Source organism: Prosopis cineraria, unplaced genomic scaffold, assembly GCF_029017545.1.
Source record: "Prosopis cineraria cultivar Desert tree isolate PC_DT_omini unplaced genomic scaffold, ASM2901754v1 PC6, whole genome shotgun sequence".
NCBI lineage: Eukaryota > Viridiplantae > Streptophyta > Magnoliopsida > Fabales > Fabaceae > Prosopis > Prosopis cineraria.
This window is the reverse complement of record NW_026555337.1, coordinates 7647772-7675709: the sequence shown is the minus strand read 5'-3', so window position 1 is coordinate 7675709 and position 27938 is coordinate 7647772. Positions and strand designations below refer to the sequence as shown.

Below are 27938 nucleotides of genomic sequence, written 5' to 3'. Positions count from 1 at the left end.
GACTTACACCTGCGGTATTGTACTTGCACCTCCTCCTGAGTTGGTAATGTGGAAGGCCTCAAAAGAGTACCAAAGAAATAAACCTTGGAATGGAGTTACGATTGGAGGTAAAAGCACTCCACTTTTCCAGCAGCAATTTATCGTCAATGAAGATGACCTGGTGATACAAATTTCCTGTTTGATAAATCTCTCATTGATAACAATGAAACTGATATTTGAGTTGTTTGATTATCTCTGTTTAATTTCTTTTGGTTTTGCATCAGGTGGTTTACACTTATAATCTCCGGGACAAATCTGTGACTAAGAGAGTTGTTCTAAACCAAACTGTTTATTCTCATCAGCGTTACAATTGGGATGAGCATACCAAAAGTCGGATACTTTATTCATATGTACCATCAGATGTCTATGACATTATAATTCTTATGGCCCCAATGGAAATTATATTGCAAGTGAGTCACCACGTTGCCGGTGCTTAGCAGGATTCAACCCAAAATCACCTCAAAGGTATGATGCATTGGACTGGACTTAGTGATGCGTGCGCATTGATCCATGGAGCTGCAGGGTCAAAGATAAAGATAGTTTTAGAAAATTTAGTGGGTTAAGAATTCCAGAAACAAAAAAATCTTGGGTTAATGCAAGCATGACACTTTGGGAGTGCAAGGCTAAGTGCTGGGAAAATTGCTCCCGTGAGGCATATGCGAACTTGTACATTACTGGAGGAGGTAGTGGTTGTATCATTTGGTTTAGTGATCTCATTGATTTGAGAGTGGCTATAGTCCCTGGGCAAGATCTGTTTATTTGAATGTCTTATTTTGATATTGGTATGAACTTCAATATTTTTATTGCCATTCTATACTTCATTTTTCAGTATATTGATTGGGTGCTGATTCTTTCCTCTCTTAATCTGTACAAGAAGAAGCAGAAAAGAATAAGAAAAAGGTGGTCGTGGTAATATCAGCTACTTTTCCCCTGGTTCTTGTTATCTTTTCGGCTTTCTCGTATGTTCATAGGGGGAACAGAAAGCAAAGAGGTAAACTTTCTTAACCCGGTCACCTCTCCATTAATTTATTATTGTCTGTGAAATTTCATTCTGCAGCCGATCTATCAATGAAATGAATACAATCTTATTTTCTGAACGGAGAAACAACTGTTTTTTTAAAACATGGGAATGTTGCTAGGGAATTAGATGATGTTACTTCCTTGAAATTTATAATGAATTTAATTATTGACTGTATGAAACCTTTTTGGAATGTTCTTGTTAGGCTTCCAAATAAAAGAAAAAAGAAAAATAAAGAAGAAAGTGTTTCTGCCCATGTTTCATTTGATGAAAATCATTAAAAACTAGTAACTTTCTCAATAATCCCCAATTTTCAACAGGGACGAGCTTTGCATTTGATGGCATACACACGACTGTAACTCTTAAATAGAAGTTCTCTATTTTGTGGTTTATGATGGAGACATTATTATTGTTACTTGAGATGATACAGAAAATATTTTACAGACAATGTCCGTGAAGGAGAGCAAGAAGACATAGAGCTGCCTTTATTGAACTTCGCTACAATTGTTCACGCAACTAATGATTTCTCAAGTGACAAGAAGCTTGGCCAAGGTGGTTTTAGACCTGTATACAGGGTACATATAATAAATTCCTGGAAAGAACAAAGGACAAACTTTCTCTTCTGATTCATCGTGATTCTATTGTTTTTAAGTGCCAATTTTTAGGGTATACTAGGAGATGGACAAGAGATTGATGTCAAAAGGTTGTCAGAGTGTTCTGGACAAGGATTGGATGAGTTTGAAAATGAAGTTACAATGTGTGTGAAACTTCAGCATGAATCTTGTTGAGGTTCTTGACTGTTGCATTCAAGGAGACGAGAACATGCTCATCCATGAATACATGCCCAACAAAAGTTTAGATTCCATTCTTTTTGGTCTGTTTCTGAAAAAGTTTTGGTACTTTGCTTAATTAAAGTCTTCATTTGTTTCGTGTTTTGATTTAAGATATGAAACTTGACAGATTTTCACCGAAGTAAATCTCTAAATTGGCCACAGTGTCTGTGCATTATATTTGGAATAGCTCGAGGACTTCTCTATCTTCATCAAAATTCTAGATTAAAAATCATACATAGAGATCTTAAAGCAAGTAACATTTTGTTAGATAAGGAGTTAAATTAAAAAATTTCAGATTTTAGCATTACAAGGATGTTTGGAGGAGACCAGATTGAAGGAAATACAAAGAAAGTAATTGGTACATAGTAAGTATCTCAAGATTTGTTATGCTACCTTGTTATATTCTCTACAATTGTTTTCAAATAATTAACTCTTTTGTCATTTATTTTAGTGGTTATATGGCACCGGAATATGTTATTCATGGGATATTTTCAGATAAATCAGATGTGTTCAGCTATGGTGTGTTACTTCTAGAGATAATAAGTGGAAAGAAAAACCATGGGGCTTCCTATCCAAACCATGGTTTTAATCTTATCGGCTATGTGAGTGAGAGAACTTTCAACTTCATTTTTACCTACAGTGCTGTAACTCACTGGTTGAGGTTATAGATGCTCTAAATTCTTGCAGCCTTGGAGACTATGGAAGGCGGGTAACTCAGAAGATTTAATAGATGCTTGTTTGGGGGACAATGTTAATTTATCAGAAGTATTACGATACATCCATGTTACTCTTCTGTGCGTGCAACTGCATCCTGAGGATAGGCCAAACATGGCACTAATAGTAGTAATGTTGAGCAGTGAGAATGCCTTGCCTGAGCCAAATGAGCCTGGTTTCCTACCAAAAAGGGCTTCAGTTGAAGGACAGTATTGTTCTAACGCACTGATGATGTCTTCTTCAACCAATGAAATAACTATGACTCTGCTACAGGCCAGATAATGCCATCATGCTTATGTGTTGCAGCTAGCTTCTGTTATATACAGAAGCCTTTGTATATTATATAGAATCTAAAAAATGAGTCCCGTTATTTATAGTTTTTGAAAAGAATGACTTACTATTAGATTTTGTATTTTATAATACTGCTGATATTTTGCATGACCTAAGAAAGCCTCTAGGCCTACTTTGAGAGGATTTATGCCTATTCTGGAGTCTGGTTTGTTATTTTTATTCTTGGATGTGGTTAGTCAGTATACGCCATGGTATTGAAAACTGGACCGGACCGGTCGGGTCAACCCGAAAGCCGGTGAACCGGTCCCCTGTTCGATCTGGGTTTGCTCTTAACTCGGTAAGGGAGTGAACCGGTGTAACCCGGTCAACCCGGGTTCAACCCGGTATAACCCGGATAACCCGGTGGGTTGATTAGGTTAACCGGGTTAATATTTTTTCAGACTTTTACCCCAAAACGACGTCGTTTTTAATTTTTTTTTATTTTTAATTTTTCAGAGCTCTGAATTCGGAAAAAAAATAACAAAAAAAAATAAAATTGAAGTCAAAAAATGAAAAATTAGAGATAGAGCATGCTAAGTCCAAAAATATAGTATTTTATTATTGTTAGACTTTTGAGTGTTGGATTTGGTTGAATGTTTTTATAATTAATGTCTTTTTATTTAAATTGTATTATTTTAATCATGATCATTTGCTACCGGTTCAACCCTGATTGAACCACTAACCCGTGACCCAGTGCCATGACCGGTTTAATGACCGGTCCGGTTTTACGTACCTTGGTATATGCATATTGGAAGGCCAAATCAAGTAGCTTTGTTGAAGATTTAATTGTCACTAGGTGTATTTGAGTTTTCCTATCTTTAATTTTTATTTACCAAAATACATCAGGTTTTGCTTTGTCAGTCATACTGGTCCACTTGACCCCATTTTTCTAGTCAGAGGTTAAAATTTTTACAACATGGCCCCCATCTCCTTTTTCAAAATAAAAGATAATGTATTTGATTGAAATGTTAAAATTTTCTTTGATAAATTAAAATCAATGATTAAACTTTGCTTATGCCTTATTTATCACTTGTAAAATATAAGTATCAAAAGATCTAGATGTTTTCTCATGCTAGGCATTAACATGAAGCTTCATGGAAATTCCTTGAAAATATCACATTAAAAACAATAATATGAATGAATTAACTCATGAATATATTTTGCTCACTATAATCTATTATATGAAAGATTTTTCAATGTGGGATTAACAAATAATTTCAGAGAGGAAGGTTTGACTAATAATTCAGTTGGATGCTGAATTGATGCAGAACACTGGAAATCTCATAATTCCAAGGTGTTTCAAAAGTCTGAGAGTTTGGAAATACTAGGACTCCATAAATGTGAAAATTACAAGATGGTCACAATAGACTCTTAATTAGCAGAAAATATACACAATCAAAGCTAATAGTTGATTCTCCATTCTTACTTGGAGACTATAGTTTCTTATTCAGGGTCACATGTCAATCATGGAGGTTGAGCATTCAAATTACTTATTCAAAATATATTTAAACATACATTAATAATAATAATAATAATAGCTAAATTTTTATTGAAAAATTTATACTCTGAAAATTTTAAATGACAATAGCTCTTTGAAAAATAGTAAAAAAACTTACCACTAGATAATATTTTTGTCAAAGGAAAATGAATGTCAAGAAACGATAAAAAAGTCAGCCAAGTGGGTCGCTTTCGAATTAGAAGGTAAAAACCGCTGAATTTGACCGTTGTTATGTATGTTAGTGTCTCCACTGAATTTTTTTTTTTTGGGGACCAGAATTTCAGCCGAAAAATTGAAATCTCATTCAATATTCTAAAATATTTCTCAAGACCAAATATCAAAGTCTGGAGTGCACTGCAATGCACCCATACCGCCCCCCCAGAGAGAGAGAGAGAGAGAGAGAGAGAGAGAGAGAGAGAAAAGAAGAGGAAGCAGACTTATCCATTCTACTAGGGGCAGGCATATATAATTTTATATATATATATATATAGCGTGTATACATGATACGATCTTATATGCTACCCATACTAATGGGTGTGTAAATATTTATATTACTTCACATCCATTTTTATTGCTTTAAGTTTTGACAGTAAAGTAGAACTATATTAGTTTTTAAGACGAGCAAAAGAGACTCATATATTGCTACAATGATACGATGTTTTCTGTGGGGAAGGGGGAAAAAGATTTTGTCAATTATTATACAAGTTTTAGTAAAGCATATGGTCTGTTTCGGCATTGATTAGTTTATTTATATAAAAATAATTGTAATAAATTTTTAAAAATAATTATATCATGAATATTCACATCAATGCAACATAATTATTATAAGCAAAAGAAATTCAAGTAAAATGTACAAAAGATTAAAAAATATTTCAATTCTTAAAAAAAAAAAATCGGTACAGCCATCGCATGAAAAACTCGATGACAATAGTCAAAAGTCAAACCTGATTTTTCTTTTCCCATCCTACTTGATCACCCGGACAAAACCTGCAAGCTATATTTAATTCACATGCCCTTCGTCACCGGAGCCAATAGTCAAACCTTTGAAGTGTTTTACGGCTTCAACAATTCTTGGATTGCAAAAGCACGGAAAATCACTCCATCATCAATCCCGAGACCCTGAAATTTCAAACAATGGACACCATATGTTTCACGATGAGCATCGTTGCTTATGTTCTTGTCTCTGGTTTCAAAGCTTCCATGGCTGTTAGTTCCATTCGTCAGTCCCAAAGCCTCAGTGACGCCTCAAGAACAACTTTAGTTTCCCAGGGTGGAAACTTTGAGCTCGGTTTCTTCACCCCGGGAAACTCCGAGAAACGCTACCTGGGAATTTGGTACAGGAAAATCCCACAAACTGTTGTTTGGGTAGCAAATAGCAACAACCCAATCAACGGCTCCTCCGGCGTATTAACGGTAAACAACACCGGCAACCTCGTCCTCACCCAGAACAACACAGTCGTCTGGTACGCGAGTTTAACCAAGCAGGCTCAGAATCCAGTGGCAGAGCTCTTAGATTCTGGAAATTTTGTGCTGAGAGATGTCAATGAAGCAAACCCAGAAGTTTACTTGTGGCAAAGTTTTGATTATCCTTCTGATACATCACTTCCCGGGATGAAACTTGGATGGGACCTGAAAGCTCGTCTAAATAGGAAGATAACAGCTTGGAGGAGCCCAGATGACCCAACTCCAAGTGGGTTTTCATGGGATTTATTGCTTCATGACTATCCAGAGTTCTTCCTTATGAAGGGATCAAACAAGTTCATGAGAATTGGACCTTGGAATGGTTTATATTTCAGTGGCATACCAGATTTAAAGCCAAACCCAATTTATGATTTCAACTTCATATCCACTTCGGAAGAGGTTTACTACACCTATAGCCTTAATAACACTTCAGTGATCTCAAGACTGGCGATAAACCAAACAACTTCTCAGGCAAATCGTTATGTGTGGGTTGAACCAGATCAAAATTGGATGATTTATCAGTCACTGCCTAAGGATTATTGTGATAACTATAAGCTTTGTGGACCCAACGGGAATTGCATGATCAGTGACTCGCCTGTTTGCCAATGCCTGAAAGGGTTCAAGCCTAAGATACCACAAGCTTGGAACTCAATGGATTGGTCAGGAGGATGTGTGAGAAATGAAGCATTGAACTGTAGCAGTGGAAGCAAGGATGGGTTTATCAGATTGACTGGGTTGAAAGTACCAGAAACTGAACACACTTGGATAGATGAGAGTATGACTCTAGAGGGATGCAGAGAGAAGTGTCTTGGTAATTGTTCTTGCATGGCCTATACAAGTTCAGATATAACAGGAGCAGGCAGTGGCTGTGTCATGTGGTTTCGGGACTTAAATGATATCAGACAGTTTTCTTCTGACGGGCAGGAACTGTATATTCGAATGGCTGCTTCGGAATTAGGTAAGGACAAACTTTGTGTAGAGTTCTATGAAATCCTTGAATGTATAGATCTTTGATTTTACTCTTTTCTTTTGTTGGTTTAATTATGTTCAACCATGAAGAGGAAGAACATGTGAGCAAGAAGAAGCTGACAATAATCATTGTCTCAACCTTGGGTGCAATTTCAGTGGTGCTTTTACTAGGCTTTGGTGGTTATATCTATCATCAAAATCAGAGGAAGAGGAAGATGACTGGTAAATATCTAATCACATTATTTTCTGTTTTCTGTTTCCTAATACAACTTTGGCTGTAGTTGACAAATATAATGGTATGTACAGTTATGTACTCAATTTGACGAGATGATTTTAGGTGCATGAATGAAATAATCCATCTTTATATGTTCATTTGTTGAGCGAGTTGGTAGTACTGCATAGAATCTGGAAAAAAGATTGTTGCAATAGAGTTTGATATCATTTTAGAAATAGCAAATTCTCACCTGAAAGAAAATCTTCATCAAGTACTGAAAAACAATTTCTGCACAAGTGATTTCATAAACATCTAGAAGGTAAAACTCTAGGCAAAACCAACTGAAAACTGGAGTGGGAAGCAGTAAATTTAGTCCTTGAATAAACCCAATGTAAATTATCCTTCTAAGTACTAAATAAAAGCTTTATCTCCATTTTGTCAGAGAAACCTGATGACAATGAAGGAGATCAAAACAGGGGAGAAAGTGTGGATGATCTGGATCTACCATTGCTTGACTTTTCAACATTAGCTATTGCAACTAACAGCTTCTCATCAGAGAACAAGATTGGAGAAGGGGGTTTTGGACCTGTGTATAGAGTATCAACTCTCCTGGCGTCAAGATAGCTGCATTTGAAGTGTTCATACTATAAAAATTATCTCATTATACTTGCATATGTTGAAATGCAGGGAAAGTTAGCACAAGGACAAGAGATTGCCGTTAAGAGGCTTTCAGGAAGTTCAAGGCAAGGAATAACTGAGTTCAAGAATGAAGTGAAACTGATAGCGAAACTCCAACACCGGAATCTTGTGAAGCTTTTTGGTTGTTGCATCCAAGGAGATGACAAAATGCTGGTGTATGAATACATGCCTAATACCAGCTTGGATTGTTTCATTTTTGGTATGAACATTTCTAGAAAGTTTTTCTTAGGATAGATTAATTCAATGATATTAGTATCACTTTACTATATATGATACTTGAATTGTTAAAATAGAATAATTTAAATCAGACAACTTATGTTTTTATGTGCAGATGACACCAAAAGTAAATGGCTAGATTGGTCTAAACGATTCCACATTATTTGCGGAATTGCTCGGGGTCTTGTTTATCTCCATCAAGATTCTAGATTGAGGATCATTCATCGAGATCTTAAAGCAAGTAATGTTCTACTTGATGACAAATTAAATCCAAAAATATCAGATTTTGGTATAGCTAAAATCTTTGGAGTGGACCAAATTGAAGGAAACACAAAGCGAGTGGTTGGCACTTAGTGAGTATCTCACACCAAGCTTTCCTTGCACTCATTTCTGAATCTTCCTTAATAACATCTGTTTTCTTGGTGTACTGTAGTGGATATATGGCGCCAGAATATGCAGCAGATGGCCTTTTTTCTGTGAAATCAGATGTTTTCAGTTTTGGCATATTGTTACTAGAGATTATAAGTGGGAAGAGAAGTAGAGGGTTTTATCATCCAGACCACTCCCTTAACCTGATTGGTCATGTAAGCGTACTATATAAAGTCTCAATTTTGATATCTTAAAACAAAATTCTGACTGCTGAAGTGAGTTTTTCCAGTTGGTAAAGAGAGATGACTCTCCTTATCAGATGATTAGAAGATAGAACATAGTTACAGTTGTTTTACATCTTTACTTTCAACTTGACCAATTAAAACATGACACTACATAATCTTTACAACTCAACACATGACTGATTCTTTTGAAAATATGAAGTTTCCTGATAGAAATGACATGCAGCATCCAAAAAGAACAAAAATATGAGATGTGACTAACAACTGTTTGTTATGGTACAGGCTTGGAATCTGTGGAAAGAAGGAAGTGCAATGGAACTAATAGACTCAAACTTAGAGGAAACCTACAATCTATCAAAAGTACTACGTTGCATTCATGTTGGCCTCTTGTGTGTCCAACAATACCCAGAGGACAGGCCTACCATGCCTTCTGTGGTTCTAATGTTAGGAAGTGAAACTGAATTGGCTCAACCTAAAATGCCTGGTTTCTACACCAAGAAAGATTTCATTGAAACCAATTCCAACACAAGTCAGATGGAAATTAACTCCACCAACGAAGTAACCATTACCTTGTTAGAAGCTCGATGATGTTGAACTCTGTACAGAAGGATTGGCACAAGTGGAGCCATGGAGAGGAGCAACCAAATCCGTATGGAGAAGAAGTGTTTGTTTTTCTCTGTATAGAAGTTAGAATTTGTATATGATGTTGACAATCCAAATTTTGATATTATTCCATTTGTTTATTAATTAATTGAATTTCTGAGCACCAAATTCATGTCCATTTACGTTCATTCTACTGATTTTGTCACTCTTCAAATCAAAGTTATTTAAGTTATTTTATAAAAACTGATGTCCTCTCTTTCAGTAATAAAGTAAGATTACGTGATAGCCCATTTGGGTATTTAACTTTTGACATTTGAGAAGGACTTTTGGGAACTTTAGGAAATCAAAGTTGTTTGGTTTTCTAAATTTTTTCAAAGCCTGTTCCAAAAGTCCTTTCAAAAAGCTCTTGAAAGTCCTTTTCCTCAATTTATATGGGGAAGCTTTTGAGATGTGCTTTTAAAAATATGGCCTCCCCTTATTTTTTATGACCATAACACCCATGATTTTTATGTAAAAAGAAATTGCATGCAAGTTTTTGATAGATCAAATCAATAAAAGTTTGGTTTCCAACAAATTTTTTTGAAAAATATTGTAACAAGACATTTTATAGACTAAACAGTTAATCATATTAATTTTCAATATTAATGTTATTGAATTATTTATATAATTTTTGTTCAATAGGTCAAAGTTTATATTTTTATCCTTATTATTTAATATTAATGAATGTTGAATTATTTATTACATCATTTTTTTCAATATTAAATTTTATATTTTTTCTTATTATTTAACATATTAAATTTTATGTTATTTTAAATTTTTTTCACATTTTTAAACATTTCTAATATATTGCATTTGTATAAAAAATTACAAATTATCATAAATTAATGTCTTTTTTTATCATTCCATATTTAAAAGTATAAATTATCATTAATCCAAACAACTTTCAGTTTAACAAACTGACTTTTAAAAATATGTATCCAAATTCCAAATAAAAATTTCATTACAATAATTGACTTTCATTAAACTGATGACTTTTGTCAAATGAATTTTCAGTAAATAAACTTTTGACAAACTAAAAATTAGACACATACTTAGTTATCAGTTATACCTCAATATTGTTGTCCTAGTTAACCAAGTTCTAAGTTAAGAAAATGATGAAACCCTCTACCCTAATAAACTTAAAACAAGCAAAAATTCATAAAATACATCGCAAATGGGACTCAACAAAATAACGAAGTTATATTTCAAGCAAAATAAGGAATTAAAATTACAAAGTACATGAAACAACACAAAATACACCAATACAGCAACACAAGCACAAGCTACACATGAACAAATGATGAAGAAAGATGTTCTTCCTCCACCCTAATCTAGCATTCAAGAGGCCAGAGCTCTCCTCATCACCCTAAATATTCAAAAATTAGCATTTACTCACGTGCGATGTATAGGAAGCATTAAAATACATGACAACATAATTTATTAAAATGGCATTCAATAAAGTTACATATCTACGGTAATGTATGATTACTTTGATTCTATAAATTGAAGAAAACATGTTGCAAGAAACATGGTATCTAAAAACAATCACCTGATGGATATCATTGCATGACCAACATATAACATGAACATACATGAAATGACGACAATAATAAGGATTACAATAGCTTGCATAACAATAAGATACCTTGATCTAGATATCAAGTCACAAAAGGATTTCATCTTGATGGAAATAAATCATTAAATATCTCCCTATACATAACATTTGCAGTTCTATTCCTTAGCAAATTGTGTTTGTCATGTACAAGAATCTTCAATCCATCCGTATTTCTAATTCTAGAAAGTGCAACATATAATTGATTGTGTGTGAACACTGGTTTAGGCAAGTATAATCCAACATATTGTAATCCAACATATCTCCCTGACTTTTATTTATTGTCATAGCAAAAAAAAGACTAATAGGAAATTATCTTCTTTGCATTCGAAATGGTCATCTACTTTTAGAAGAATTCACATCCATCTTATGTATTAGCACCTTCTCATTTGGCTTTGAACCATTCAATGTGATAGCTTCAATAACACTCGTTCCAAGATGAGTTGCTCTCAATCTAGTACTGTTGCATAAACCTGAAGATTGATCAACATTTATAAGTAGCGTTATTGGTGCACCATCTTTCAAAATCAGCTTGTGAAGAGGTAGGCATGAGCTCGAAATAGAGTTCAGAAATTCAGTTGAATACAAGTCATTGAAGCTATCTTCATCTTGTGTTGATTTGCAAACTATATCACAACCGAAGAATTCACTGGGTTCTCCGAGCAACAATGAAGATAGATAATCATTCAAATTATTAACTGTCTCAATTTCAGGTACAAGTATTGCTCAATTATTATAGTAGTCATTGTTTGATAAATTATCTAATACTCCACTCCCTTTTCTCCGCAAGAATGGACAAATTTAAAGAGGCAAAAAGTGGTCATTGCCCTTCCCAACACTACCTATACCATTGGCTATACCTAACCTGACTTGTCCTTTACCATTTTAATCCTACAGATTAAAAAACCTTAGGATAGATCTCTTGACTGCTGGTGTTTAGCCTTCTCTAAATCACTTTCCTCCCTAAATTGTCTACCATAAGTCTTAGGAAATGACATCCAAATCTTTCGGGAATCACCAGCTCTATCAAAAAACAATCTGAATTTTAACATCTAAACTATACTCAAATCTAGATCATGAAAATCTAATTCAGAATAGTAAATTAGTTTCCTAGAGGATAGGGAGACATATATGCTGCAGAGGAAGGAAGCAGTTTGTTAAAAAAAGATGAATTTGTTGATGATGTGGCACATGTAGAAAAATTGGGATTGTAACATGATTGAAGTGGAATATTGGGTCAGGGATTCGGTTTGGTACTGAACTTCTAATCCCTCACCAAACTCTGCTACCAAATGTCAAAACAATATCATAAACTAGATTTGGTTCACACAACATTTATTCATAGTAATTAAACCATGTGTAAACATACAGTAAATGCCTTAGGAAAAGTCTCATTTAAAAGGTGCGCTCCTTTATTCTTTTTTACAAGATAATTTTAGAAGGTTATGGTATTTCCATTTACAAGACAATTTACAAAATTTAGAAAATTATTGATAATTTTTTTCAAACATTCCCTTTAAAAAATGCTTTAAATTAATAAAGAAAGAAGGGGTATGAGAGAGAAGAGCATTTAAGGGAAGGTGTTTGTTAAAAATAATATAATTTTAAAGACATCAAATAATGTTTTGGGTTTAGGTAAAGGAGGTAATTTTGTCTATAAGAAAGAACCAATATAGTACTTTACAATCTTATTTTAAAGCAAGCCTCATCTGATTTATAAGCCTATTTATTATTATGATTACTTGCTTTACAAACTTATTTTACTAGAGTACTTTTAAAAAATCATCAAACACAACAAATCACTTAATTGAATCTGAGTCTTCCTATGCACCTTTTTAATGGGTTTAACACGTGGTGTAGCCAATACAAATTGAGTAATTGACTTTAACATCGAGGCATTTGAAGCAGACATTAATTGGAGACTTTATTAAGAAAGTTTTAGAAGTTTACTGTAACTTTTAAAGAGTGGTAGAGAAAATTGCACATTGGTTGGTTGAAGAAAAATGAAGGGAGAGGAGGGGAAAATTTAATAAGGGTATAAAATATTAAAAAATAAATTAATTATGTAATAGAATATTGATTGACATTATTCACCACTACCGTTAGGAAAATACCTTTTTTTTTTTTGGCCAATACCATTAGTAAAATACTAGTATTAATGAATAATTTTGAACCCACCCACTTCAAATCACACCTCTCATCTAGCATGATTAATTTGTTAAACGAAATGGTTTAATGAAAATCCTTTTCCTGTGTATCCTCTCAAATCTCTACCATATAACATAACTTCGTAAAACAAAACAATTCAAGTGAACTGTGATGCTCTGTCAATTTAACCTTCTTTTGCTGATGAGACGTAGAACCTTGGACTCGGAAGTCACTTTTCAGGAACCATGACTTCATGTGAATTGCGATGCTCTATTTACTTTAGAGATTGACAATGACCAGCACCAACCTTCTCATTCAAAACTCATTTTTCTTTTCTTATTCTAATTGATCACTTAGATAGCACCTGCAAGCTACTTTTAATTCTTTTGAACTTCTAGCATGATGTTTCTTACGGCTTTGACAATTCTGCATTGCATGTACCCAAAAAACAGAAAACAATTCTGCATTGCGAAACACAGAAAATAACTCTATGATCCATCCCGAGACCCAGAAAAGTTGAACCAATGGGCACTCTCTGTTTCATGAGCATCGTTGCTTTTGTTCTTGTCTATGGTTTCAAACCTTCCGTGGCAGTTAGTTCCATTCGTCAGTCCCAAAGCCTCAGTGACGCCCCAAGAACAACCTTGGTTTCCCAAGGTGGAAATTTTGAGCTCGGTTTCTTCACCCCAGGAAACTCTGACAAACGCTACCTGGGAATTTGGTACAGGAAAATCCCACAAACTGTTGTTTGGGTGGCAAACAGCGTCAACCCAATTAAAGATTCCTCCGGCGTATTAACGTTAAACACCACCGGCAACCTCGTCCTCACCCAAAACAACACCGTCGTCTGGTACACAACTTTAACAAAGCAGGCTCAGAATCCAGTGGCAGAGCTCTTAGATTCTGGGAACTTTGTGGTGAGGGAAGTAAATGAAGCAAACCCAGAAGTTTACTTATGGCAAAGCTTCGATTACCCTTCTGATACATTACTTCCTGGGATGAAGCTAGGATGGGACCTGAGAACTCGTCAGAATAAGAAAATAGCAGCTTGGAAGAGCTCAGATGATCCAACCCCAAGTGGATTTTCTTGGGAGTTATTGCTTCATAACTATCCAGAGTTTTTCCTTATGAAGGGTTCAGAGAAGTTCATGAGAATTGGACCTTGGAATGGTTTATATTTCAGTGGTGTACCAGATCTAAAGCCAAACCCGATTTATGATTTCAACTTTGTATCCACTACGGACGAGGTTTACTACATTTATAGCCTTAATAACACTTCTGTGATCTCAAGACTGATGATGAACCAAACCAAGTCTCAGGGCATACGTTATGTGTGGGTGGAAGCATACCAAAATTGGATGACTTATCAGTCACTGCCTAAAGATTATTGTGATAACTATAACCTCTGCGGACCAAATGGGAATTGCATTATCAGTGATTCACCAGTTTGCCAATGCTTGAAAGGGTTCAAGCCTAAGATACCACAAGCTTGGAACTCAATGGATTGGTCAGGCGGATGTGTGAGAAATGAAGCATTGAACTGTAGTAATGGAAGCAAGGATGGGTTTATCAGGTTGGCTGGGTTGAAAGTGCCAGAAACTGAACACACTTGGATAAATCAAAGTATGAGCCTAGAGGGATGCAGAAAGAAGTGTCTGAGTAATTGTTCTTGCATGGCCTATACAAGTTCTAATATATCAGGAGCGGGCAGTGGCTGCGTCATGTGGTTTGGGGACTTAATTGATATCAGACAGTCTACTTCTGATGGGCAGGATCTGTTTATTCGAATGGCTAATTCGGAATTAGGTATCAAACTATAAGTTGTGTAGAGTTTTGAGGTCCTTCAATGTTTAAGAACATTCATTCAATTTAGATGTTTGATTTTATCCTTGTTTGTGTCATTATATTCAACTATGAAGAGGAAGAAAGGGAGAGCAAGAAGAAACTGACAATAACAATTGTTTCAACCTTGGGTGGCATTTCCGTGATGCTTTTACTAGGTTTTTGTTGTTATACCTACCAAGACCAGAGGAAGAGGAAGATGACTGGTAAATTTCTTATCATATTTTCTGTTTTTGTTTCCTTGCGCAATATAGGATGTTGTTGGCAAATTCAATGGTGTGTATAGCAATGCACTAAAGCTACCCAGCTTTTAACATATTAAGTTAGGGTATGATTGAGTAATCACTCTGTTTAGTTTGTTTGTTGAGGAAGTTAATACTGCGTATAGAATCTACAGAAAGTTCTGGGGTTTGATAAAATTTAAGAAATAGCAAATTCTCACTTGAAGCAGTTCCCTTGCTGAGGACAGTGTAGAAAATCTACATGAGGTAATTTACTGCATAAGAATTCCTAAACATTTGTAAAGTTTAGGAAACGCGGTGAATGTAGTCTATGAATAAACCATCATTTACACTATCCGTATAAATACTAAATAGAAGTTTTTTCTCCATTTTGCCAGATAAACCAGATAACAACGAAGAAGATCAAAATACGGGAGAAAATGTGGATGATCTGGATCTCCCATTGATTGACTTTTCAACAATATCTGTCGCCACCAATAACTTCTCATTAGAGAGAAAGATAGGAGAAGGAGGTTTTGGACCAGTATATAGGGTAATTCACTCCTCTTGTAAGGTAAAAACATTTGAAGTATTCATGCTATGAAAAGTATCTAAATATGCATATGCTGATTGATATGCAGGGAGAATTAGTCCATGGGCAAGAGATTGCTGTTAAGAGGCTTTCAGGAAGCTCAAGGCAAGGCATAATTGAGTTCAAGAATGAAGTAAAACTGATAGCGAAACTTCAGCACCGAAATCTTGTCAAGCTTCTTGGTTGTTGCACCCAAGTGGATGACAAAATGTTGGTGTACGAATACATGCCTAATGGCAGCTTGGACAGCTTCATTTTTGGTAAGAACATTTCAAGAAAGCTTTTATTAGGATTGACTAATGTAATGATATCAATACCACATTAGTTCAATACCACATTAGTTGTTTATGACACTTGAATTATTGAAATTGAATCATTAAAATTAGACAATTTAATGTTGTTTTCATGTGCAGATGACATAAAAGGCAAGGTGCTAGATTGGCCTAAACGATTCCATATTATTTGTGGAATTGCTAGGGGCCTTGTCTATCTTCATCAAGATTCTAGGTTAAGGATTATTCACCGAGATCTCAAAGCAAGCAATATTTTGCTTGATCACAAGCTAAATCCAAAAATTTCAGATTTCGGCATAGCTAGAATCTTTGGTGGGGACCAAATTGAAGGAAACACAAAGCGAGTAGTTGGCACTTAGTGAGTGTCTCAATACCAAGCTAATAAGTTCCTTATACTCATTTCTGAATATTCCTTAACATCATTTGTTTTATGGGTACTTTGCAGTGGATATATGGCACCAGAATATGCCATAGATGGTCTTTTTTCCATTAAATCAGATGTTTTTAGTTTTGGTATATTGCTATTGGAGATTATAAGCGGAAAGAGAAGTAGAGGGTTCTATCATCCAAACCACTCCCTCAACTTAATTGGTCATGTAAGCATATTATACAATGTTTCTCTCAGTTTTGATATCTTAAGCAAAAATAAGAACATAGGTGCAGTTTTTTACTTCTTTACCATAAAGTGTTCTGATAAAAAAGACACGTAACATCCAAAAAGAACAAAGACAGAAAATGTGACTAACAATTGTCTGCTATGGCTCAGGCTTGGAATCTGTGGAAAGAAGGAAGTGCAATAGAACTCATAGACTCAAACTTAGTGGAATCCTGCAATCTATCAAAAGTACTACGTTGCATTCATGTTGGCCTCTTGTGTGTCCAACACTACCCCGAGGATAGGCCTACCATGCCCTCTGTGGTTCTAATGTTGGGAAGTGAAACTGAACTGGCTCAACCTAAAGCACCTGGTTTTTATACCAAGAAGGATTTCATTGAAACAAATTCTAGCACATGCCAAATGGAAATTAACTCCACCAACGAAGTAACCATTACCTTGTTAGAAGCTCGATGATACTGAACTCTGAATAGAAGGATTAACCCACTATCCAATAGGAAGAAGGGTTTATTTTTCCTCTGTACAGCAGTGAGTGAATTTGTAGATTATGTGGAGAATCTAAATTTTGATATTATTTCATTTATTTATTAAATTCCTTGGTCACCAAGTTTCTTGTCCATTTTTCACCTTCACTCTGCTATAGGTACGCCATGAGTTTCTGAAAAGATGAACTTGAAGTTAACTTGAACAACCATATTTCTCAGAGATATATAGGAACCTCTTCTGATTATGCAGTGAAGGGTTTGATTCTTATTGCTTCAAGTGCACATTTTAAATGGGTTTCTAAGCAAGATGGAAGTCGACTACAGAGTACAAACAGATTTAGTACGAGTGTGAAATGGTTCACATGATCTAGTCAACATAAATAGGCCTTATTTTGAGTCAGATATTGTACACTGCAATAATGACAAACGTTTTAAAGTTTAACTTTTGAAGTAGGGCAAAGAAAATTGGACATTCCTTGATGGTATAAGGTAAGAAGTCATGCCAGAGCCAAAATTGAAGACCGATTATAAGGGCGTGTTTGAATGAAAAGCACAAAGGAATTATTTATTCGAATTTTTTTCTTGATTTTATCAGATTTAAATCAAACATTGTCCTTTGTCCCCTTCCATTTTCCATTATTCTCAACAAAAGATAACTAAAATAATTCCACATCAATTTGATGTGTGTGTGTGTGGAATTTGATGTCTGTGTGGCATCAAAAGTCTAGAGTCTTCCCGTCCAAGTAACTGCCTTCAATCTTACTTGTTTTGCAAGGTATCAGGGTCAATTTTGAGTTCAATATGAATGAAGCCCTCTTCACATAACACAAAAAAAATCAAGTTCAGTGAAAATGGCTCAATATTCCTCAAATAAAATCATGAGTCTAATGGAAGGACATTTGGTTCAACTGATCAAGAAAGTTGAATCAGCTTATTCTGAAATCTCAAGTGCCATTCTTGGAATATGCAATCGCATCAAATAAATATAACAAAAACATTTCCAAGAAACCTATAAGGTGCTGGTAATAACAATCCCACACAACAAAAGTTTAGATTAGTTTAGATAAGAGGTGGTAATACCCTCAAGTTTCTTATGATGCCTCGTGATGGAATTAAAATAAATAAATAAATAAAGCTATGTTGAAAAAATACCTTTTTTTTAACACAATAATACTTGAATCTAGTCTAACAAAATTAGATGTCATATAGACATAACAGGGAGAAAGTGAAGAATGAATTCGTATTTAACTCATACGATTGATATCATCATAAAAATAAAAACAAAAACAAAAGTTACAATAGGTTTTTCTGTATAAATAAAATAGCGAGTAGGGAAGGAGGGGCCTCTTTACGTAGAAATATTCACCAGTAAGACTTTAATGGCCATAGGAGATTGAAGCTCACACTAAAGAAAAAGGTGTATGGATAATTTTGTACTTTTGTTATCATATGTTTTTGGACAGATAATTTGGTTGCGAAAAAACCTTTTTTAGTAGCATGCATAAGTCTATTTTAAAATATTGAAATTAATTTCCAATCCTATCAAAGTATAAGATGATAATAATATAACATTTATATAAATTATCTCAATCACAAATTGAAATATTATATATGCAGGATAACAATAATATGTATGAAAATGACAGCTAAGAAATAAAGGGACTTGAGCTTGTCGTGTCTTATTTTAATAATTTCGTGTATAATCCGACAACCACTTGGTCTTTGATTATTTTGAATCCTGCCTGGTACATATTAGGAACAAAACACGACATGCCAAATGTCTTTGTAATGATTCAACCACGAAGAAAATAAATTCTTTGTTTTGTTCTAAAAAGGCACGTGAGATACGGACATGAACAATTAATAAAAAGAACTCTTATTTTTCTTTGACCAGATGAACTATATAATCAAAAACAAGAGTATGCACACATACAAAAAGAAAAAAAAATTAAAAAATTAATAAGTATAGTGCATATAATATGTCGAGAAGTTTTTCCAGTTATTCTTTTTAATCTAGTGTTAAAAAAAGGATATAAATAAGGTGACGATAGAGTTCAATGGAGCATTTAATAACAGAAGGAAGACCACAGATCAAAGAATACCCAAATATTTAAAAAGTAATCTTTTTGTTTAAGGTATATAACACTTATCCTCTGGCGTTTTGTTCAAAATATAGAAATACTTTGTAGAAAATGAAAAAAATCAATAACACTAAGTTCTTCTTTTTCACAAAAACCCTTATTAATTGTATCGTAAAAAAAGATTATATGAGAAAGAAATTAAAGATAATTAAGATATATAGATTTTAATTAGAAGGTAGCCCTGAAAAGTAGTTAAAAAAATTTACTATTTTAATAATATAATCACTTTCAAGTTTTAACTACTTTTTAAATTCTTACCAACTAGTAGTTAAAAGTATTATATATACGCAAAATATCATTTAAGGATCACCAAAAAAATTTAATGTCAAACAATAACCAAAAGATTATGTAATATCATATTAAAAAATTGATTTAAAAATAATTTTAGATGAGATAAGACTATAATACCCTTGTTTTTATTTTTTTAAAAAAAACTTATCAACCAATGAATGATTTCTTGTTAAATACAAATAAGTATTTATTAATTAATCAATAACTGCTTGTTAAAATATGATATACAATTATTCCTTCCCACAACTAAGTTCTTTCATATTTTTAAACTTGTCAGTTAACAAATAATTTTTTATTAAATGCAAATGAGTACTTATTAATTGAATGGCTACTTGTCAAAATATGATCCACACTTGTCTATTCCCACAACCAAGCTCTAAACTCTTTCATATTTTTAAATTTGTCAATTAGCGAATGCCTTCTTGTTAAATGTGAACGTATACTTGTTAATTAACAAGTAATTACTTATTAAAACATGAATTACACTTATCCTTTCCCACAACCAAGCTCTTTCATATTTTTAAACTTATCAATTAGCGAATGACTTTTTATTAAATATAAATAAGTATTATTAATTAATGAATGACCACTTGTCAATAAAAAAAATGTAGGGCTATTGTAGTCTTTTTTATTTAAAATTATTTTCAAATCAATCTCTTGATCCTACAATGATATTTTAAAATCTTTTTTATTATTAATTAATATTAAATATCCTTAGTGGTCCTTGAAGGATACTCCTTCCAATCTTATTTATAAAACAACTTCTAGAAATAATTTTTGATCCAAAATTTAAAACATTTTGTAACAATTAAACTGTTTTTTCAATTGTATCCTTTCTTAATTAATGTAAAGGTATTTAATGCATTTATATTATTATTTAAAATTAAAGATAAAAATAAAAATACATATTATTTTTTATAATATAAAAAATTAATTTTTATTAATATATAAAATAATTAAAAATATTTTATAATAAGGACAGGAGTGATTATTTTTATAACAGGAGAGTGAAGGGAGTGAAAGCAGTTTGTTAATTGGTCATGTGATATTTTTCATATTTCTATATACTCGAAAAAAGACTTGCCAAAGAAAGCGACGTAAACAAGCGACGTCCTCCTTCAAAACAAACGTCAGCGCAGCCGAGTCCTTCAATTATTTCTGCTTCATGTCGCCTTTTCGTGCCCAGCGCAAAAATTGATGCGCACACGAAACCGAGTGGAGGAAAAGATAAAAGAAGTCTCCTATGTTTAGTGTTTTCTCTCCTTTTCTTCTCCCGTTTCATCTTCTAACCAATTTGCCCAGTTCTGGAAAAGACGAGATTGAATGGGAAATAATCATTTTGCAAGTATTACTATTGCTCATATACTTCTATGTCTGCAAGTTTCCTTAGCATTAGACTACATTTCTCAGTCACAATCCATTAAAGATGACGGCGCAACCTTCGTTTCCGAAAGTGGAACCTTTGAACTTGGATTCTTCAGTCCTGGAAATTCCAACAACCGCTACCTGGGAATATGGTACAAGAATATCCCAATTCAAACGGTAGTTTGGGTCGCAAATCGGAACAACCCAATCAACGATTCCTCCGGCATCTTAACACTAAACAGCACCGGAAGTCTAGTCCTCACCCAAAACCACACAATAGTTTGGTCCACACCCTCCGTGAAAAACCCACAAAACCCAGTAGCCAATCTATTGGAATCTGGAAATCTTGTGGTTAGAGAGGAGAAAGAAGCAGGCCCAGAAACCTATGTGTGGCAAAGTTTTGATAACCCAACTGATACATTCTTGCCAGGTATGAAATTTGGGTGGGACTTAAGAACTGGTCTAAACAGGCGTCTGGTAGCTTGGAAGAGTCCAGATGATCCTTCTACAGGAGATTTCTCTTGGGGGATGGTGCTTAATAATTATCCTGATGCCTATATGATGAAGGGACCCCAGAAATTCTACCGAGCTGGACCATGGAACGGCCTTCGCCCAAGTGGTTCGCCACAAATCAAGGCCAACCCCATTTATGATTACAAGTTTGTGTCCAATAAGGATGAGATTTACTTCATGTATCAGCTCAGCAATCATTCTGTTATCTCAAGACAAGTATTGAACATAACAGCTCATGCTCGTCAACGTTATGTATGGATAGAATCTCAGCAAGTTTGGAGGATATATCAAACAGTGCCATTGGACTATTGTGATAGTTATGGCCTCTGTGGAGCTTACGGAATCTGCATAATTTCAGGATCCCCAGTTTGTCAATGCTTGAAAGGGTTTAGTCCCAAGTCGCCAAAAAAATGGAACTCCATGGATTGGTCTATAGGATGTGTCCGAAATGAACCATTAAGCTGCAAGGATGGCTTTGTCAAAATGAGTAATTTGAAGCTACCAGATACTGCAAATACATGGTTGGATGAGACAATCTCTCTAGAAGAATGCAGAAACAAATGCTTGAACAATTGTTCTTGTATGGCCTATACGAATTCAGACATAAGAGGTCAAGGTAGTGGCTGTGCCATGTGGTTTGGAGACCTAATTGACATTAGACAATTTTCGGGTGGTGGGCAGGATTTGTATGTTCGAATGGCTGCCTCAGAATTAGGTATCCTCTTTACATATTGCCTTTTAAGTGATTCTTTACATTTGATTTTATTCATTCGATTTGCATTATTTTACCCTTTTCATGTATTCAATCAAATTCAATCTTGAAGGTGAAGTACGAAGGAGCAAGAAGAAGTTGACTATAATAGTTGTCTCAACCTTGGCTGCAATTTCCGCAATGCTTTTGCTCGGTTTTTGTTGTTATATCTACCTTGACCAGAGGAACATCAAAGGTAACTTAATCAAGGAATTTTTTCTTGGGCCATTTAAATTAACTAAGATTTGATAGGGATTTGAGAAGCTAATGGTGGGATTCCTTGAACGACCATGGACATTATGATAGTAGCTGAACAGAAACTTTTTCTCCATTTTGTCAGAGAAATCAGAAAACGAAGAAGATCAGAAGGAGGGGGACAGGGTTGATGATCTGGATCTCCCTTTGCTTGATTTTGAAACTGTAGCTGTTGCCACCAATAACTTCTCGGAGGAGAAAAAGATTGGAGAAGGAGGTTTTGGACCTGTATATAAGGTAACTAAATTTAAAGGTGCAAGGATAAAAACATTTGAAAAGTTCTTCATACTGTAATGAGTATCCCTATGTACTTCTTACATCAATATGCAGGGAAGATTAGTACATGGGCAAGAAATTGCTGTGAAGAGGCTTTCACAAAGATCAGGACAAGGAATGACAGAGTTCAAAAATGAAGTTAAATTGATTGCAAAACTTCAGCACCGAAATCTTGTAAAACTTCTTGGTTGTTGCATCAAAGGAAAAGACAAAATGCTGGTGTATGAATACATGCCTAACAGCAGCTTGGACTATTTCATTTTTGGTATGAACAATTCAAGAAAGCTCTTTTATTTTAGTGAGAACTTCAAGAAAGGTTTTGAGAGGATAGACTGGTATCGCTTTAGGGCCTATGATACTTTAACTATTGACTTCAAACTAGACAGCTTACTTAATTTCATATAACAGATAACACCAAAGGCAGGATCCTAGATTGGCCTAAACGCTACAACATTATTTGTGGAATTGCCCGGGGTCTTCTTTATCTTCACCAAGATTCTAGATTGAGGATTATTCATAGAGATCTTAAAGCAAGTAATGTTTTATTAGATGACAAGTTAAACCCCAAGATATCAGATTTTGGCATTGCTAAAATATTTGGAGGAGACCAAATTGAAGGAAACACAAAGCGAGTAGTTGGGACTTAGTGAGCATCTCAATGCCAATCTAACAAGCTCCTTGTTCATTTTTTTGTGTTTTAATCTTCTTTAACCATTGTTTTAATTGTGGATTATAGTGGGTACATGGCACCAGAATATGCAGCCGATGGACTTTTCTCTATAAAATCTGACGTATTCAGTTTTGGTATTTTGGTACTGGAAATTATAAGCGGGAAGAGAAGTAGAGGATTTTATCATCCTGACCAGTCCCTCAACCTCATTTGTCATGTAAGCATATTATTTATTATTATTTTTTTTTTAGCAAAGTCATGTAAGCATATTATTAAAGTTTCAAAATTTTAATATCTTAAACATAAATGGGACATCTCAATGGAGTTCGTCCATTTGGCAAAGAGCGACGGTATCTCTCCTCACCAACCAACGTTCAATTGCTCCAAGAAGCATACGGGGACTAAAGTGCAATTTATTAGATATTTAATATCTAATTCTTCAAGGAAAGCCTGACACTGAGCATCCTTTACATCTCAACACTACACGATTGATTGTTTCAAAAGAGCTTCCGCACATAGTGTTTTTTATAGGAGAGCCTGATAACAACCTTCCAAAAAAATTTACTGGCTTTTTTTGGGGATACTAAATGCACTAAATTGATGAGGAAAAGTCTCTAGCTTTTTCCAAGGACACCTCCTCATTATAATTCCAGAAGGAAAACAGTAGACTAATGATTTTCAATTTTTCACGTTATGGTTCAGGCTTGGAGTCTATGGAAAGAAGGAAGGGATTTTGAATTAATTAACTCAGAGCTGGAGGAATCTTGCATCCTATCAAAAGTACAACGTTGCATCCATATAGGCCTCTTATGTGTCAAGCAATACACGGAAGATAGACCAACCATGTCTACTGTGGTTCTAATGTTGGGGAGTGAAACTAAATTGCCTCAGCCTAAGGAGCCTGCTTTCTACACCAAGAAAGATTTCATTGAACCCTATTTCTTCTCAGGCAAAATGGACATTAACTCCACCAACGAATCAACTATTACCTTATTAGAAGCACCATGATCTATGGTGTATGTAGAAGAGGAGCAAGAAATATTTTCTTGGAAAGAGTATCTACTAATTATCTCCGTACAGAACGCGATTTTTTTTTTTTTTGACTGGCCAGCGGTTCCGCTGTTGTGTTTTGATTCATGAGGGCTGTATAGATTTTGATATCATTCAATTTATTAATAGCAAAGCTCAGTCATCAATTTGCTCGTCCAATTAGTTTCACGCCTAGTATAATTATTAGTCATACAAAGTTAGGGACTCTCGACTTCCTTTTCCTCTGTTGGTGGCAATATTCTCAATCTTCCGCAGAACTTTCTAGTAGTCCTAGATAAGTGTTTCTTTCATAAAGCCTTAAATCCAGCCATAGGACTTACCTGAAATGCACAATGCGGAGGCCAATGGTTGTAAATGGTGGAAACTGAGGGAGGATGACACCGCCAGCCACCAGTGCAGGCTAAAGGTAGAGGCAGCTAGGCCCGCGTCAGCTCGAGTCCTGATCTCCAGTTGTGACTGTATGCGCTTGGCTGATTACGTGGCCGGCCGCCCATGGTGGTCGCTGACCGGCTAACACGCCGGCCGGTGGCAACTACTGTTCGCCCTGGCCTTTCCCGCGGAGATTGGATATACCATCATGATATACTATCAAAGCCGGAAGCCTATAAGTTGTATGCCCAACTGGTCCAGCCCCGCTTCTAGGCCCAAAACTTAGTATCAAAACTTGCTTAATCTATACATCTATATGATAGAAGAATAATAGGATGACAAGTGTCTATGTTAATATTAATTCTTTAACGTTTTTTTTACATGAATAAGTGTAATTCAACATTTTATAAACTTTTAAATCATATTTTTTTATCAATAGAAATAGGAATTGTTATTTATAAAAGGGTAGAGGTCGATCGATTAGGAACAAATTTTAAGATAAGATGTTAAAAATATTTTTAAAGTATAATTAATGAATTTTTTCTAAAAATATCTTTAATTAGGGGTGGTAATTAATAATATTTTTAATTGAGACACCATCTTGTATCAAATAAAGGTAAATATAAAAAGGGTATATAATTTTAAAGATAATTAACTAACTCATTAAGAGTATGATTTGACTAAAAACATCTTATAATTTAAAAAAAAACTAAATATAAAATACCTACTTTCTACTTAAAATGTCATGGGAGCAATTAAAAATAAAAATTACTCACCTCTTACTTAACAAATAATGCAGTGCCTTATAAAAAATCACAAAATCCTTTCTACGATAATTTTAATAGAAATGGAGGAAGCATTTTTCTTAGCTTATACATTTTAGTTAGAGACGCCTTTTATTATTTCGATCAATCCTGTTCTCCAACTTTATTTGGTCCAAAATAGTCATAGGTTTAGTTTGATACTAATATCTAGAACATTTAATACCCTTTCTTTTTATACCTTTATGTGCAATTAAATATTATACGTAATTAATTCGTTATAATTAATGCAAGGTTGACTTTTAATAAGGTTATATTTGAAAATTACAGAAGATTTTTCATTCTTAAAAATACAACTTATTTTATTTTATAATTTATTACCTAATACTGATGTGAAAAAATTTAAAAAATGATAGAAAAATTTATTTAAATTATATAAATGACAAATTGATCGCATAAAATAACATAATTTTCCTAAAGTTGTAAGGGATGTTTTCTATCATTAGGGAATTAGGGAATTATAAAAAATGACAATCTTTTCATTTATTCATATTAAAAAAATTCACAACTTTTATTCATTTATTAACAACTTTTATTTTTAAATTTGTAATAATTTAATAGCTATTCGCAGGTCCTGATCTACAGATCCTAATATACATCAAGTGTTAAAAATTTACAACTTTTTATTCACAATTTTTGCTCTTATATTAATAACTTTTATTTTTAAATTTGTAACAATTCAATAGTCATTTGCAACTTCACATCTGCAAGTCTTAATATACATCAAGTGTTGAAAAATTATAATTTTTTATTTACAACTTTTATTTCTACATTAACAACTTTTATTTTTAAATTCACAATAATTTAATAGTCATTCGCAACTCCACATATGCAAGTCCTTATATGCATCAAGTGTTGAAAATTCACAACACAGGGCTAATCTATTATTTGCATAATTTAAATAGATTTTTCTATCATTTTACCAAAAAACTTTGAATGACATATTTTATTTCAAAATTTATTACTTTATATGTTCTTTTCTTCACACAAAAAAGTTTAGATAAATCTCGATAATTTGTAAAAACTAATGTATGTTTTCAAATTTAAATAACGTTTTCAAAATTACTCACAAACTACCCACTAATAAAGTTTTCATGTTGGCAATGTAATTTGATCATACGAGCCATGACTTTTTGAATTATGGGATAAATTTTTACTAATTGAATTAGCTTTTGTTGAAATTACTTTATATATGTTCTAAGCATTATAAGTTATACTCTTTTCGTTTCAAATTATAATACACTTCTAGATAAAATTACTCATATCAATAAAATTCGTTAAATATACCTTACAATTTTATTATTTTAAAATAAAAATATAAACTTTTAAAAATATTCTTCATTTAATACCCAATATATGAAATAATATTAAAAATAGAATATAATGTGAAAGGAACATTAGAAAATTATTATTGATAAAAAATTTATTTTTGTTAAAGTGTGTTGTCATTGAGGATAGATGGAGTATAGAAATTCAAGATAATTTAAAGATTATGTAAAAATATGTTAAAATGATATCATAAAATTTACTTCCTTTATTAAAAATATAAGGCATTTTGTGAGAAGTTGAATGTTAAAAAATATAAAGCATTTTTAATTTTTCGATATGTAATCATTGCTCTTTTTTTTCAAAGTATCCCTATTGATAAATAACTTTATATTTATTATAGAGTGTTTTACAGAGATAAATATAAAAAAATATGATTTGTTAGAAAATGAGTAAATATTCTATTGAGAGGTAAAATTTAATTAAAAATATTTTATATTTTTTAATAGAGGAAGTAAAAAAATTATATAATGAGGTCATTTTCTCACGTTCATGAATGTCGTTGGTGTTGGTGATTTATTGTTGCTGTGTCTTTGATGGCCGGTAATCTCCAAAAGGGGGTGAAAAAACTCAGATTTTATGTGTTAGTCGATCCAACCAATTATTTGTCAAAAACAGAACAAGATAATTAAGGGTTTTTTTAAAAACTTATTTTGAGAACAGTTTTCTATTCTTTAAAATAAGAGAACAAAAAAATTTATTTGATAACGTGTTTTCAAAAGATGTTTTGGAGAAATAAAAAATAAAATATTATTTTGGAGAATAAAAAAATAAAAATAACTTTTAGGTGTTCCGTGATTATTGTTTTGAAGAACAAGGAAGAATTTAAAAACACCTATTTTCATTATTTTTTTGTTCTCAGAACATACTTTACAAAACACTAGTTCTTAAAACAATAAAATAAAAACAGTTTCAAACAACCCCTAAATTATCATGTTTGTTTAAAAAAAGAAGAAAGAGATGATTAAATTACTATGATTTGGGATGTGAGTTTAGAATTGGGAATAAAGTCGAGCCTAATAAGTCATTCATTTAAACTCATTTTTATAGGAGTTCA

The 27938-nt window shown here is 33.5% G+C and overlaps 1 protein-coding gene and 1 pseudogene across 1 annotated transcript; both read left to right on the top strand.

Moving 5' to 3' along the window:
* The first annotated feature begins 14 nt into the window (after nucleotides 1-14).
* LOC129313151 (G-type lectin S-receptor-like serine/threonine-protein kinase At4g27290) lies at nucleotides 15-9393 on the top strand (annotated as a pseudogene).
* A 3874-nt stretch (nucleotides 9394-13267) lies between these two features.
* Nucleotides 13268-24850, top strand: LOC129313279 (receptor-like serine/threonine-protein kinase SD1-7). The gene is made up of 14 exons (XM_054956236.1): nucleotides 13268-14810; nucleotides 14924-15052; nucleotides 15466-15620; nucleotides 15709-15919; nucleotides 16073-16310; nucleotides 16398-16548; nucleotides 16719-17015; nucleotides 20809-22078; nucleotides 22188-22310; nucleotides 22455-22606; nucleotides 22700-22910; nucleotides 23054-23291; nucleotides 23382-23532; nucleotides 24018-24850. Exons 1-14 carry the CDS (start codon nucleotides 13529-13531, stop codon nucleotides 24321-24323), a joined length of 4914 nt encoding a protein of 1637 aa, XP_054812211.1. The 5' UTR covers nucleotides 13268-13528; the 3' UTR covers nucleotides 24324-24850.
* The last annotated feature ends 3088 nt before the right edge of the window (nucleotides 24851-27938 follow it).

Excerpts from the sequence above, each read along its gene's own strand:
- LOC129313279 (XM_054956236.1), top strand. The coding sequence starts at position 13,529 with ATGGGCACTCTCTGTTTCATGAGCATCGTTGCTTTTGTTCTTGTCTAT. Across the intron at positions 15,053-15,465 it reads GAGGAAGAGGAAGATGACTG|ATAAACCAGATAACAACGAA; the intron begins GTAAATTTCTTA and ends CCATTTTGCCAG. Across the intron at positions 23,533-24,017 it reads CCCTCAACCTCATTTGTCAT|GCTTGGAGTCTATGGAAAGA; the intron begins GTAAGCATATTA and ends GTTATGGTTCAG.